This window comes from Electrophorus electricus, chromosome 15, assembly GCF_013358815.1.
Source record: "Electrophorus electricus isolate fEleEle1 chromosome 15, fEleEle1.pri, whole genome shotgun sequence".
Classification (NCBI taxonomy): domain Eukaryota; kingdom Metazoa; phylum Chordata; class Actinopteri; order Gymnotiformes; family Gymnotidae; genus Electrophorus; species Electrophorus electricus.
The window spans coordinates 10,241,525-10,255,450 of NC_049549.1; the positions used below are offsets into that span (position 1 = coordinate 10,241,525).

The following is a 13,926-nucleotide window of genomic DNA, read 5'->3' on the forward strand; positions in this document are numbered from 1 at the left end:
GCGAAGTACTAGGCTCGTCATTGCCCTCCAGAGATGGTGTTTGAATCCTTGTGGTGTAAATGCCCAGTACTGCCTACCCCCACCTCCGTCGTCTTCTCTGTGGATGGCTGCGAATGTAACAGGGGGTGGGGGTGAGTAAGTAACTAATTTGGTGCTCTCACATTCAAACAGCATTGACAGATGCTGACACAACATAACTTTTACATCAAGTCTCTTCAGCCCGCCTGTACAGTAGCAATTGGGAGGACCTTCTCTCTCTCTCTCTCTCTCTCTCTCTCTCTCTCTCTCTCTCTCTCTCTCTTTCTCTCTCTCTCTCTCTTTCTCTCTCTCACACACACACACACACACGCGCACAGCATATTAATTCCTCCAGCATCTACACTGCTGCTGGCCCAACAGTTGTCGTGGCAACACAGCACAACACAGACATTGCCTCGTCTGCTTACATCATTTGTGCCCCATTTTGGTTCATACTGTGTACTCGCTGATTTCCTCCCAAATCTCTCCACTTTATCCAGTCTGCACAAACATTTACTGAGACAACTCTCTCTCTCTCTCTCTCTCTCTCTCTCTCTCTCTCTCTCTCAATAGTGCCCCCACTGGTAAAATGAATAGAATGCAACGAAGGTAAAAAAAAAAGTCTATGAGCAATGAATTCACAATAAGGTTGCACATTTTACGAAGGTGCTGTGGTTTTGTAAAGTGGCGAACAAGGTGATTTTCTTTCCGCTTGTATTGCCATTATTGTATTTACTGAGTGCTGCTGTAATTCTGGAGAGCTGTGTCCTTTGTAGTTAATGGGACTAGAAATGTCTCTGTCTATTGATGACCTTGGACATTTTGTAACATATCGTACTTATAACGCTGCTGGTCAGCAATCTAGATTAGAACTAATTTTGTTAAAATTGGGTTGAAGGGCATATTAGAGGTAGAATTTTCTTTCTTTCTTTTTCTGTATATAAAGACATTTTAGCAAAAAAGTTCCACAGACATGATTTATATATATATATATAAAATCATGTCTGTGGAACTTTTTTTTTTTTTTTTAAATCCTAGCTATGCTATATTGAGACTTACATGATTTCTATATGTATCAAGTACAGTACATGCATGTTTGACAGTGTGGCCAAAGCTTTGAAGACGCAGCTGTATGAAACGCCCACAGGCACTTTTAGCACACTTCTTAAAAGGAAGTCCTTCATCACCTGTGCCAATGGGCTTCTTGAACTGGACAGTTGGGATTCAAATTTACAAATAACATTTATTCAATGTATTTCCTAGAAAATTAGCCTACGCACTCATTAGCCACTTAGGTGCATTTAAGGGTGTATAATTGCAGACTCTAGGCTTCATTTAAAAGTTTAGCTTAATGAGCCAAACAGTAATGTTTGTGGTGGGCCAAAACCCAGAGTAAGAGTATACAAAATAAAAGGTGTGTGTCAAATTGAGTTATGAATGTACGTTATTTATTAATATTTTTCTATAACTAAAGTCTGGCCAACAGAATGATTTTTGAAAACGATAATGACACTGGATACATTAGCAATTTCAGTATGGTTGTTTGTATGCCCCACATTTGGCTTATAGTAAATAATAAAAACAAATATGAATATTGAATATATTATTAATCATAGGCTGTAATGTGACACACACTATTAGGTTATACATTGATTATTATTTTCAGATTCCTTTCAAAAAAATATTTGAGAGCTCTAAGTCCTTGAAAGTCATGTCATACAGTTATAAAGCACCCAACTTTCTCCCGACGGTAGAAAAGTGCAAATTTTTATGACTCACTCAGACAATTTCTGGAATTGGCCTTAAAATTCATATCAGGATTACTTGAATTACTAAATCTTTGTAGCTACTTTTCCAACAAAGTTCCAAAAAATTCTTGGTTCAAAAAAGGTTCCGTTTATGATCACGTGGTATTGTTTTCTTCCGGCGTGAATCTTATCTGATGAAATTATGTGAAACTACACTATACGCTGACGTGTTTTATGCCAAAACCCATTTTGATGTCAAGGGATTTACTTTAGGTGTTTTGAGAGAAGTCACCAGAATCTAAGACTGCTTTTTACAACCTACTGCAACTCCGACAGCACAACAAAGAGTACCCGGAAGTGTCGTATGAGAATCTGGGTTTTTGGTCCCTTCAAAGCCTTCAAAGGTATGTTGACACTAAAGATTAAGTAAAAGATTATCTTCTTCCCGCAAAACTTTGAATACATTGTTTGTTAAAAGTTTATCGGCTTGAGCGACGTACCTATTATTCACTAACTAGGCTTGTTAGTTAACTAATTGCAGAGAAAGCATTCTAGCTATTTAATTACTAGCTGGCTAGATTAACCGTCTATTTTTAAATAGATTAAAGGCCATTATCATGACAGCTGTTTACTGTACGCCATGGTCATGCTGGTTAGCTAGCTAGCTAAATGACCTGGCAGTTGTGTCTTATCGCAGCAGTTCTTTAACACTATGTTATCAGTTTCGTGCTGACGTTAGTTTTGACACTGAATTTTATTTTGACAAGAGCATAAGGAAGCAACCTTGAGAGTAGCCAAGACCACAAGGGGGGTCATCCTACTCTGGCCGACAACAGACACTATAGCAGCAACAATATGAACAATAAGGATCAGAATAGATAGTGAAAGCGAGGGAAAATAATAACAATAAAAATAGAGAAATAAGCACATCCCGCATGAGAACGTCCATCAAGGGCAACAGAGGAGTAGTTGGCTGGGGGCTCAGTAACATGACATGAAGAGCAGGTGTGCCTCGGCAGAAAGAGATCATGGATTATTAGGCACGTCCTGGTACAAGAGTGTGTAAATTAGGGAACTATAATGTGCAAAGATGGACTCCGGCGGATGTTGCTATGGCAACACAGCTATAAGGATGGAGCCAGAAGGACAGACAGGCATGAGGACACCTTGGAACATCAGCACTCCGACTGCGCTCCATCAACAAACCTGAGTGACAGCAGAGAAGTGAAGTGACAGGATTAGAACATCCCAGTTTACCAATAAGTAGATATATTAGTTTACCAATAAGTTTACCAATGAGTAATAATTTGGACAGCACTTGCTGTCATAAATCACTGCATAATATATTATTTGACTCAGGACGAGACATGTTTTGGCTGCTAGGCATTCATCAGCATACTTGTAACATTTGAAACATCAACTCTCTTATATACAGTGATAAAAGGTCACCCCCTTGGCCACGTCATCAAGGTGTGGCAAGTGTTTGATGTCATCAATCATATTACAAGTTGATATCCACAATATAGTGAAAGACGAGTTACATGTGTACAGAGTCGAAGGAGAACTGATAAAATACAATTTAAAGAAAATTAAACAAATTTTTAATGATTACATTAATAGTTAAATACATAATCCTACAAACCTTTGCAAAAAAAAACATGATAATGAAAAATTCTCATTCATCCCATTTGGATACACAGTATTGAGATTAAGAATATACCATGACCCCCTCTGTAAAAGGCATTTTTCCTGGTCTCTGCCCCTTGATAATGAATCAACTGTTTTCATTATCCATTATCAAAGGGTGGAGACTGTGGAAAAAACAGGATGTATGTGGAAAGTTCTATTTCTCTGTAGGCGTAACAAAACTGATCTGGCATGAGCGTGTGTACGCGTGTGTAGGTTATTAGGTCTGATCCTCATTTACACTCTTAAGGATTCTGTGGTTTGAGCATTGCTCACTCAGTGCATTGTTCACATTCTCAAACCCTCACAACCAGCTGTGTGTGTGCGTGTGCATTTGTGTTCACAACCAGCTGTGTGTGTGTGTGTTCATTTCTGTTCAGTATTGTTCCAACTGCTTCCTCTGCATTGGGTGTTAGATGGGAGATATGTGCATGAATAGGGTGTGTCTGTGACCTGTGTAGGGGTTGTGGTGATGCTTGGCACATGCTGTGTTCTCTATAGCTGGCAACACTCTATAGCAGACATCTCTATGTTTGTGTGGTTTACATGACTACTAGGCAACAATATTGTAATATTGTTATTATTGTAATATTTGTGTGTGTTTTACATAACTACTAGGCAACAGTGTTGTAATGTTATTCTTATTATTTTAATGTGTGTGTGTGTGTGTGTGTGTGTGTGTGTGTGTGTTGTCTCTCAGATGCGTAGCAGGCAACGTGGCTTTAATATTGGCCTGCTGTTGCTGGCCTCTCAGGTGTTCCAGTTGGGTCTCGACAACATTCCTCCTGTTACCTTAGCAACACTGGGTGTCAATGTCTATCTTTTCCTGTTTCCTGCCAAGCCCCTCCTACAGGTAGTCATGTGACCCTTAACGACAGTGCCTCCCATACACTACATACTGGTGGTGCTGCACTTAGTTGAAACAAAAATGTATGAAACAGGCCTTTTATTTGAGTGATATTCCTGGCCAATTATTTTGTAAATTTAGAAGCTTGAAGATTAGAATTATTCTGTGACCAGATGTGAAGGGTTTCCGCTGACATGGTGTGTGTGTGTGTGTGTGTGTGTGTGTGTGTGTGTGTGTGTATTATGTGTCCAGACATGTGTGAGTGTGCAGCAGGCGTATTGGCGTGGGGACTGGTATCGTCTCCTCCTCTCACCGTTTCACCACATCGATGACATGCACCTCTACTTCAACATGGTGTCCCTCCTCTGGAAAGGCATCAAACTGGAGCGTCAGCTTGGCGGCGCCTGGTTCGCCTACCTGCTGTCCGTCTTCTCCTTGCTCACGGGACTGGTCTACCTGCTTCTGGAGGCAGGACTCTCAGAGCTGACGGAGGATCCATCCTACAGCATGCAGTGTGCTGTAGGGTTCTCAGGTCAGTGCATGTGTGTGTACATGCATGTGGATGTGTCCGTGTTTATGTGAATATATATTTAGCTTTTAAACTTTAATTAGAAACTCCTGCATTCTGGACATAGCAGATGAGGTCCTACCACATTTTGTCTCATTTTGTGAAGATTGTGTAGGAGCTTCACTAGATGAGGCCCTAGATGAGGCGTAATGCGTGAAAAACTCTGACATGTGGAGTCACTGTGTAAACCCATCTCTTACAGGTGTTCTGTTTGGGCTGAAAGTCGTGAATAATTATTATAATCCTGGTGGAGTTAAATACATCATGGGATTTCCTCTAGCCAATCGCTACGCCTGCTGGGTGGAGCTAATCCTTATACACATTATGAACCCAGGGTAAGACACACACTCACATGAGTAACATGCCATGGAAAATTCCCGATTTTTGCAAAACTGTTTTAGGCCTGTGTAAAAGCTTTAGCATACAAAGAGCATACATCTGATGAATATTGTTAGACAAGTATGCTAGCGGCCAAGTGCCTGTAGCCTTCTTCTTGGTAACTGATGCCAGGTTGGGTTAAATTTTAGGTTCATTATTCATTATCAAGGTCTTAACCCTGTTGTGTTTTATTTAAAAAAAAATAGGTATTTTAAACAAACCTGGCAACCCACAGGCATCCTGGCAAACAGAATGCGCAAAAAAAAGTGTAAAAATGTGCGAGAAGACTTTCCTTCCCCTCACATTTTCTCCAGCACTTCCCCTTTCTCCCAGACCCACCCCAGTCAGAAAACAACAGAATTTAAATGAATACCAACACTAATATTAATAATATGCACAAAAAGGGGTGGGGGGATTGTCTCTGTGGCCGAGCTGTATCTTAGTGGGTATGTGAGGTATAAATATTAACACAGGCACTATTCTCAGTATTGTCCTAAATGCTGTAACATTTGTATTCAGTTGTTAAACACCTAGTGCTCTCATACAAACATGTCCACAATATTATGCTTATAATATGCTGATGATAATTGCTGTGGTAATCTCTAGCAAATGCTGGGTAGTACTGTGATATTTTCTAAAGGAACCATCTAGCTTCTGTTTGAAAACTCTGAAAAGAAGAGGAAATCTGGGTTAATCAAGTGTGTTGGAGATGATGTCTGGTTGGTCATTCTGCACATTCCCTCGGCCAGCTTGTGGGTGTGTGTAATTACAGCCTTTCAGACCTTTCCTTTCTTGACAGCAGTTAGCATGGAGCATCTGTGAGTGGGCTCATAATTACAGTATGTCAGTGTGTGAACATGAAACCCAGGTGGGAACATAAAGCATGTTAACACTCTCTCTCTCCCTCCCACCAGGACCTCATTCGTCGGTCACCTTGCTGGTATCTTAGTTGGCCTTCTCTACACTTCTGGCCCCCTCAAGACACTTATGAAGACATGTGCAGGTGTGTGTGTGTGTGTGTTTTACCCTCTTTTGTCTCTTTGATGAGTAGACGTTCAGGTGTAAACAGGATTCCCTACCGAGCGTGTGTTCGCTGAAACAGCTGTGCTGGTATGAAAGTGTGCGCGCATGTGTGTGTCTGTGTCAGGTTTATTTGAAGGGCAGCATTTTGGTTTTCTGGTGCTGCACAGCTTGTGAGAAAATGTGTAAAGTTTTATTTGCTGTAATGTCTTTAAGGAAAAGATTTGATGGTATGCAGACTGCTGTGTGTCATTGTATACATGTATGTTTTCTTTGCTTGGTTGCTCAGTTCTTTCTCTTAGTTACAAGTCAGAATGATTCATAATATAATGCAGCCACCAAAACTCCCAATTTTATTGGCCAACAACCCTCCTCTGGTTCCTCTAGGTTTTATAACATCTAATGGAATCTTTGGCAGACCTTCCACATACTATAACTCTTCAGGTAAACTGAGTCCACGAGCATTTTAAAGGGGGCAGTAGTAATGGAGAGGAGCCCCTGCCAATAGTTACCCAGTCCAATCCCATTCTGCAGGTTACAGCGGATATGGAATGCCGTACCCTTCGAACAATCCGGCCTATTATGGACAGGGCTCAGATGGCTCCTACAGCTCTAGCGCCCCCTACACAAACAGACCCACTGCCCCCCCCCAGCACTCCTACACGGCCGGCCTATCAGAAGAGGAGCAGTATGACGCAGCCATTAGGGCCAGCCTGCGAGATCAAGGTAAGAGGTATTATGGGTAAGAGAGAGATAAGGACTTGGTAAAACTCACATTTTGCACTGGTGGTATTCAACAGACAGTAGACCTTTTTTAAAAAAAAAAGATTTCTAGATCTGATTTGATTTAATTTTTGATAAGGCCTAATAACCTAACTAAGCAAGGAGTTCTGGGCATCTGAATGGTTTATTAGCTATTTATGTTGATTAGGCAAAGCCAACATTCAGTTTTTCTATCTACTAATGTTTACTTGTTGTCACATAAGTTACCAGAGTAGAATCTGGCCAACCTAAGCATGGTGGGCACTCAGTGCTGTTTTTTTTCCCTGCAGACTTTAGAGTTTTTTAGAAGGCTTTGTCAAGCCAACATGAATGTAGTGTTAAGAAACACTGATTCTTCATGATTTTCTTGAAAAGATGTTAAAAGATGTTAGTAAGATTTATCTCTATAGTAAAATGTTATCACTAATATGTACGGTAGACATTCATCTTTGCTGTTTAAAAAAAAAAAAAGACATACAGGTATATTTTAAAATTTATATTATTATTATTGTTCAAGAATTCCTTTTAGGGACAAAGTTTGTGTTTGGTGCCCTCTACTGGTTGTATAATAGACTTGCATTCAGCCCTTCATTTCCATTGTCACTGAGTTTTCTGTAAATATCAAAGGCGTATTTCATTAAGCAGGAGATCTCAGTAAGATGGATAGCTCATACCAAGAGTGAAGAGTTCTTAGTAGAAATGTAGCTTAGCTCTCTTGCAATTAATGAGTTTTGACGTTTGTCTTAAATAACTGAGAAATCCTGTTTGTTAAATACCTCTAAGTGTTTTGACCGACCATGTATTTAAATATGTGTCCTGTAGGAGGCTCCACTCAAAGCAGACCTGCATATGGGTTTACGGTCAACTCTGACCCTGCCATAGAAGAAATGCGCCAAATCCGACTTCAGAGATTTGACAGATGAAGTGTGCAAGTTTCACATGAACACTGTTAAAATGTTTACAACCGAAACAACTTAAAACGGCCAAACAGAAGAATAATGGGATTTTCTCTTGCCTAATGAGCATTAAAAAGGATTGTCACTGAGGATTCTTAATCACTGACTGCTTGGCGCCTGTCTGTGTACATAAATACGTAAATATATTTCAGCAGTAACTCATTTAAGTTACTTATCCAGTGATTCAGTTAATTATCCATAAAATTGCAGTCTTAACTTAGCATTGTGGCAGGAAAAAAGCCTGAGCTAGTTTCCCAGATAGAAGACTTTAAGAATAGTAATACCTCAGAATAATTGTTACCTGACATTCTTTATGGAATATTTGTTGCAGTCTGTGTACAGGAAACTCAGCCAATACCTGCTTCCCAAAGTTAGAGCCCTTCTGGTATGTTTAGGGCTGTCATCTATGTCTGTTAAGTGATGGTATGAAGTGAGAAAGTTGTTCCAGCAGATGCTTGGCAGGCAGTAGCTCTCTGCTGTCTCAGTAGGCTGCACTGTAAAATGTGGGTGGAGCCATTTCCCTTCATTTCACAAACAGTGGGGCTCTTAACTTATTTTTGCTTCTAATAGGACAAAAGTTTATTTTTGTAAAGAGTGAATAAATCACATTTTGGTGATATTTTGAAACTGAATTTCTTTTTAAGATCCCCCCCACTGTTTTAAATTCCATGATTCCACTCTTGCAATTGCACCAAAGCAATGACTGTATAAAACCAATTCAGTGAAATAAATTCAGATATGAGCTGTAGAAATCATCTATATTGTTCTTGTAATCAGATACATTATATGGTTCACATTCTCCAACCGGTTTTATTGTAAATACAGTTTCACATTTACACTCCCTGGCCACAGAATTAGGTGTAGTATGTCAGTGCATTTTAGTAGTGCACAGACTCTTGACTCTGTCATTCGCAGTGCAATATTCATTAGCTACCCTCTACCCTGTTCATCACTGGCCACTTTCTGACCACACAACCCCTGGTGACCGTGACTGGGTGACTGGGCATCATTGCTGTTATAGTTCTGGTGTCATTCTGGGTATAGGGCTGTTAGTGGGGTGGGGTTCCCTCTGTGTGAAAATTAAGTGCATGCCTAATGACCAGGAAAGCTCTAGCCAACAGGGGTTCTGTGGTCAGACTGGACCTGAAGCGCTAATGAAGGAACAGAGGACAACAAGCACATATTGTGCATGGAAACAGAAGGACCATTGACTCTTAACTGTACATGTACAAGGTGCTATAAGAAGTGAGTACACAGCAGTATTATTTCGTTTAATAACTACACAAACAGCATTTTACTTTGTAATAAAATGCATTTAATTAAACCTTACATGTATTTCACATATGATCATTTATTTTAATAGAAGAACACTGGTAATTGCCTAAATGAATATGTTAGTGAGCATGTTATCCAACAAGGATGAAGCATACAAAAAAACAAAATTCTTTATGTTGGTTTTTTCATGGCAACTAATTTCTGACATTTGAGCAGTGTCTTGTACTGGTGTAATAAAGGTCCCCAGAAGTGACTTTCAAACAACACTATAAACACATGACATGGACATTTAGCTGTTTTATAAATTCCTGAGTGACTATAAGATCATGTGAGCATTGCTCACTGAAAGTGATTTATTCCTGCTTTAATCCTGCTTGTTTTACGGTGGGAAAACACTTGAGCAAGACTCGAGGAGCTCTGGACAGCTCTACTGCACAGGAGATTAGAACTGCACGCCTGTGTCGATGTCCTGCAAATGGAGCACACTAGTTACCCGCTGGTGGGGTGTTCTATCTTTTTTTCTTGAAAAGGACACATGCAGCAAATGGAACTAAGTTATAAAGGAAAAAGATGCTGAGGTGAAGATATATAGTGCCAAACAAGCAAAAGATTACTTCCTGTATGAATGTGTGCATGCGCTTCATAGCTATGGATACTGTTAGAGTACTCAACACATATGCAGTCTGTTCCCAAACATGCTTTGCTTGATTGTGAAGGACATTCTTCTCCACCTTTGTCAATATTTCTCAAAATAGCACCAAATAGTCTCTTGCTAAATAAATATTTTTAACATTTGTTCTTTTGATATTTACTCTTAAAACAAATACAAAGCAATAGACAAAAATTACAGTAAGCCAAATGATACAAAAATTATTTACATATTGTATGTATTGCCAAAAAATGGAAGGTACATTTTTAAAAGTGTAGGCTTCTGTGTTCAGTGGTCCAGGATTATGAGATTATGGAGTAACAAACTATTAAGGACATGTTGGTTTAATAGAGTGAGTCCAGTCAGTGGCAGAAAAGACTTAACTGCTGTCTGTTTATGCAACAACATGAACCTCTTTTAGAGGTGATTCTCCGGCGCTGCCATCCATCCATGCCCTTCCCAGAAATAAGAAAAGAAGAAGAAAGTGAAAGGAATAAGATGTTTGAACCTGCGGCTTTAGAGACTTAAATCACTTTGATGCCTTTGGCAGTCGATGGTATGCCGCAAAGTAATGGAAGCGGTGCCAAATTCTACCATGATATGAATGTGTGATGTTTAGTCACTGCACACTGAGGTCCAACGGAGAATACACACACTGATAAAATACTAGATTAGCAGGGGTGTGTGTGAAGTGTGCAGGCATGTCTCAGGACACCCTCCCTCCCTGTGAGGCTGCAACATCTGGCAGTGAAACAGCCAAAGCGAAGACGAAGTGTCGTTTTTGTGTTCTGTAACTGTGCGAGAGCACACACACACACACACACACACACACACACACCACAAGTAACAAGTACGGGGGACAGAGAACCATATGGGAGAGCGCAGAGAAGAAAGAGCAGAACCCACATCACGGTTGTTCTTTCAACGTGAGAGGCCACAAATTGTTTGGTTCTCTAGCTCTTTGTTTTTGAGTGAAGAAGTGACCTGTGGGTGGTTCCATATCTTGTACTTAAGCAGAGCACATACTCCGAACAGTTGCCTAGGCGATGCGGGTGTGGTTCGCTCTCAGAAGTTCTTCATACAGACGTTGCAGCGGCTAACGTTTTGTGCTTCTCCTCTGAGGGTCGTCGTATCAGGGCCGGAGCCAAATCCCTCCCTGCTCACGGTGAGCCAGAAAGTGTAGATGCTCTCGGAGTAGCTACAGGTACCCTGGGAGCCCTCGCATTCCAAGGTTGGGTGGGTGTGGAAAAGCTGCAGACAGCTTCCTGATGACCTCAGCGTCGGGCCACCGGCATCGTCTCCGGAGCCTGTGTGCTAGAGAGAGACAACGGCGTCAGCTCATGTGAAAATTATGGAAATGTGGCTTGAATCTTACGTTTAGACACAATTGCATTCCCACATACTTCACCCTGTACCACATCGAAGTGAACACTGCTCACCCTGTACAACGATGTGAACACCACACACAGATCATAAAATATTATGGATATGGATCGCTTACATTTACATAACATGTACACACATTTTCCACACAGGTTCACTACATGCATTTACCACACACAAACACACGGACTAACCATAAAGAAGGAATATCCATGCCAAAGGCTTTTCCATTCTGGGGGGCAGTCAGGTAAGGAGGTGGTCTGGCTGTGAAGGGAGATAGCAGGTGAGTGGACCTCACACACCACACACCTGCTGATGAGTGGCTCGATGTCAAGCTCTGACACAGACAACATGGGTGACGATGCTGTGGTCGACAGCCAATAGGATTTGTCGTTGTGGCTGGCGTAGTTACATGTGCCCAGGTTACAGGAGGAGAATGGTATGGTGCTGAAGAACTGTACACACGAACCTGCCTGACCTGATATACATGCGCAAGCACCCACATGCACGCACACACACACACACACACACACAAATATAGATAAAACAGACAATGGTAAAGATCAGGGTGTTACAGTCCAAGCAAGGAGACCTACGGCACTGCACAGTTTAGGGTTATTCCTCCGAAATTCCCGATTCCTCTCCTGAGTCATCTCTTAGTAAAAAACTACTGACCTAAACCAGATACTTAGTTTAGAAAGACCTGCCAGTCTCAGTATAATATAACCAGCAGAGAGACAGAGGGATGCATGTATTGCACTATGTGAGCTCTGATAATGTCCGATATTCCACTCTGTTAGATCTGGTAAAGCCGGTAATGAAACGTGTGCTGCTACTTTGCTGTTATTAATTGCATGATTACATTCAGCATTTAGGTCGTGCGTGTGGTGTTTGAGGCAGGCAGATACCAAGGTCCTGTTTGTGCACTTTCTCTTGCCCTTTAAGGTAAAGCAAGCTGTATCCTTCCCATAGTTTCAGCGTATTCAGTGGGCACTCAGGTACTTTTGCTGATTGGCTATGTTTAACCAATAGGAAGCCAAAGTTGAACCTTGATCTTCTCCCCGGGGGTCCAGTGTCTCCAGGGGGCCCTCGGGCACCTAGATTGAGACAGGGGGCGAGAGACAGAGAGAAAGATAGTAGAGATGAGTTATTTTTGTGTGTAATTTGCCTACATAAATCTAATTTCTTTATATATTTGAGCCAGATATTGAAGAGCTAAATGACCCTGCTTGTCAAGTCTAGTTGAGCTTGGTATCAGCCAACCCCAACAACAAATAGATAATAAATATGATAAAGAATTCAGTCTGGGCTATTATGACCTTCGTAAAATGTGCCATGAGTTAAAAACCAGAAGGCTAATTGCTATGCAAACACACGCACACACACACACACACACCCTTAATCCCCATTAATCCTCTTGGACCCATTTCCCCGGGATCTCCAGGGATTCCAGTGCTTCCTGGGTTTCCTGATGAACCTAGGTGTCCTGTTGCTCCCTTCTCCCCTTTCTCCCCTGGAATGAAAAATAAAGAATGATGAGAGGAAGCCAGGGGAAACTAAAAATTCCCCATGACCACACAGACCTTCCGTTTTTTTATATTTTTTATATGTGACTGACCATGTGTGTACATGCGAATGTTTGCGTGTCTGAGCATCTGTGTATGTGTGAGCACAAGTGGGTCTGCACCTTCTGGACCCTGTTGGCCAGGTGGTCCTTGATTTCCCAGGGAGCCCTGGAGGCCTTGGGAACCATGGAGGCCAGGGGGACCTGGAATAGGGTTTGCTTTCTTCAAAATGACATCACCAGATTTTCCTTTAGGACCTTGAGCGAGAGAGAAATAAGAAAGGTGCAGTTTTTGATGTATTTGATTTCTTGAACCGATGTATTTTTGTCTATGTATAGAGTATCTGCTAGTTGTTCAGTGGTGGTCTGCTCAGGCCAAGGGTTCCTTAATAAGTGCTGACCTGGGTCTCCTTGAACTCCTTTAGGGCCATTTGGCCCACAGGGGCCTGGATCTCCACACATACCCTGGGGTCCAGGCTCTCCACTATACCCCAGGTCTCCTTTCGCACCTCATGAAATGGATAAAACCCAAGTATAGTGCACAGCTCTGATTCCAGTACATACTGACTCCAACCACAAACTGAACATCTAAATGTTACCTTTATCTCCTGGACTGCCTGGAGGTCCTGCAATCCCTTGGGGGCCAGGAGGCCCTCGCTGCCCTTTATATCCAGGGTTACCTTTTTGTCCTGGTTCACCATTGTCTCCATTGATTGGAATTGCCAGACCTGATGGTCCTCTAGGCCCCGGTTGTCCTAAACACAACCCACAGTCACACAGGGGTCACAGACTAGTACCTGACCATTGCTTGTGCTGACTATGGTATTGCGATATGTACCAATTCTGCATATATAAAAAAGTTGATCACCAGAAGAGGTTACGGTGGTTTACCACTCAGTTAACGTAGGAACTGGAATCTGGAGGTCATTCTAAATGAGGGTTAATGAGCTTTGTATAACAGGCCTGTCCTTACTATTAAGATTGACAGACAAAGATGACAGAGATGGTTATGGCTACATCAGCTGGGCGACTGGACTTGACTGTTACATCTTCCAGTAGCACTCAAGGTTCA

At 41.5% G+C, this 13,926-nt stretch overlaps 2 protein-coding genes across 2 annotated transcripts; one reads left to right on the forward strand and one right to left on the reverse strand.

Annotated features, from left to right (window-relative positions):
- The first annotated feature begins 1,931 nt into the window (after positions 1 to 1,931).
- Positions 1,932 to 9,312, forward strand: rhbdd1 (rhomboid domain containing 1). The gene is made up of 8 exons (XM_027028407.2): positions 1,932 to 2,170; positions 4,153 to 4,305; positions 4,552 to 4,831; positions 5,070 to 5,202; positions 6,160 to 6,248; positions 6,653 to 6,709; positions 6,800 to 6,991; positions 7,850 to 9,312. Exons 2-8 carry the CDS (start codon positions 4,153 to 4,155, stop codon positions 7,948 to 7,950), a joined length of 1,005 nt encoding a protein of 334 aa, XP_026884208.2. The 5' UTR covers positions 1,932 to 2,170; the 3' UTR covers positions 7,951 to 9,312.
- A 1,500-nt stretch (positions 9,313 to 10,812) lies between these two features.
- On the reverse strand, positions 10,813 to 13,043 carry LOC118242576 (collagen alpha-2(IV) chain-like). The gene is made up of 5 exons (XM_035534366.1): positions 12,920 to 13,043; positions 12,687 to 12,803; positions 12,199 to 12,387; positions 11,485 to 11,768; positions 10,813 to 11,221 (listed from the first exon to the last, which is right to left on the reverse strand). The coding sequence occupies exons 1-5, from the start codon at positions 13,041 to 13,043 to the stop codon at positions 10,973 to 10,975; spliced, it is 963 nt and encodes a 320-aa protein (XP_035390259.1). The 3' UTR covers positions 10,813 to 10,972.
- Positions 13,044 to 13,926: the final 883 nt, after the last annotated feature.

What these genes read in the sequence shown, in the direction of transcription:
- rhbdd1 (XM_027028407.2), top strand. Translation starts at nt 4,153, where the DNA reads ATGCGTAGCAGGCAACGTGGCTTTAATATTGGCCTGCTGTTGCTGGCC. An exon ending in GTGTGCTGTAGGGTTCTCAG is followed by an intron (nt 4,832 to 5,069) that starts GTCAGTGCATGT and finishes CATCTCTTACAG; the next exon opens with GTGTTCTGTTTGGGCTGAAA. An exon ending in CACATACTATAACTCTTCAG is followed by an intron (nt 6,710 to 6,799) that starts GTAAACTGAGTC and finishes CCCATTCTGCAG; the next exon opens with GTTACAGCGGATATGGAATG.
- LOC118242576 (XM_035534366.1), bottom strand. Translation starts at nt 13,043, where the DNA reads ATGGTTCCCAAGGCCTCCAGGGCTCCCTGGGAAATCAAGGACCACCTG. An exon ending in AGGATTAATGGGGATTAAGG is followed by an intron (nt 12,388 to 12,686) that starts GTGTGTGTGTGT and finishes GTCTCAATCTAG; the next exon opens with GTGCCCGAGGGCCCCCTGGA. An exon ending in ATGGATATTCCTTCTTTATG is followed by an intron (nt 11,222 to 11,484) that starts GTTAGTCCGTGT and finishes GTCTCTCTCTAG; the next exon opens with CACACAGGCTCCGGAGACGA.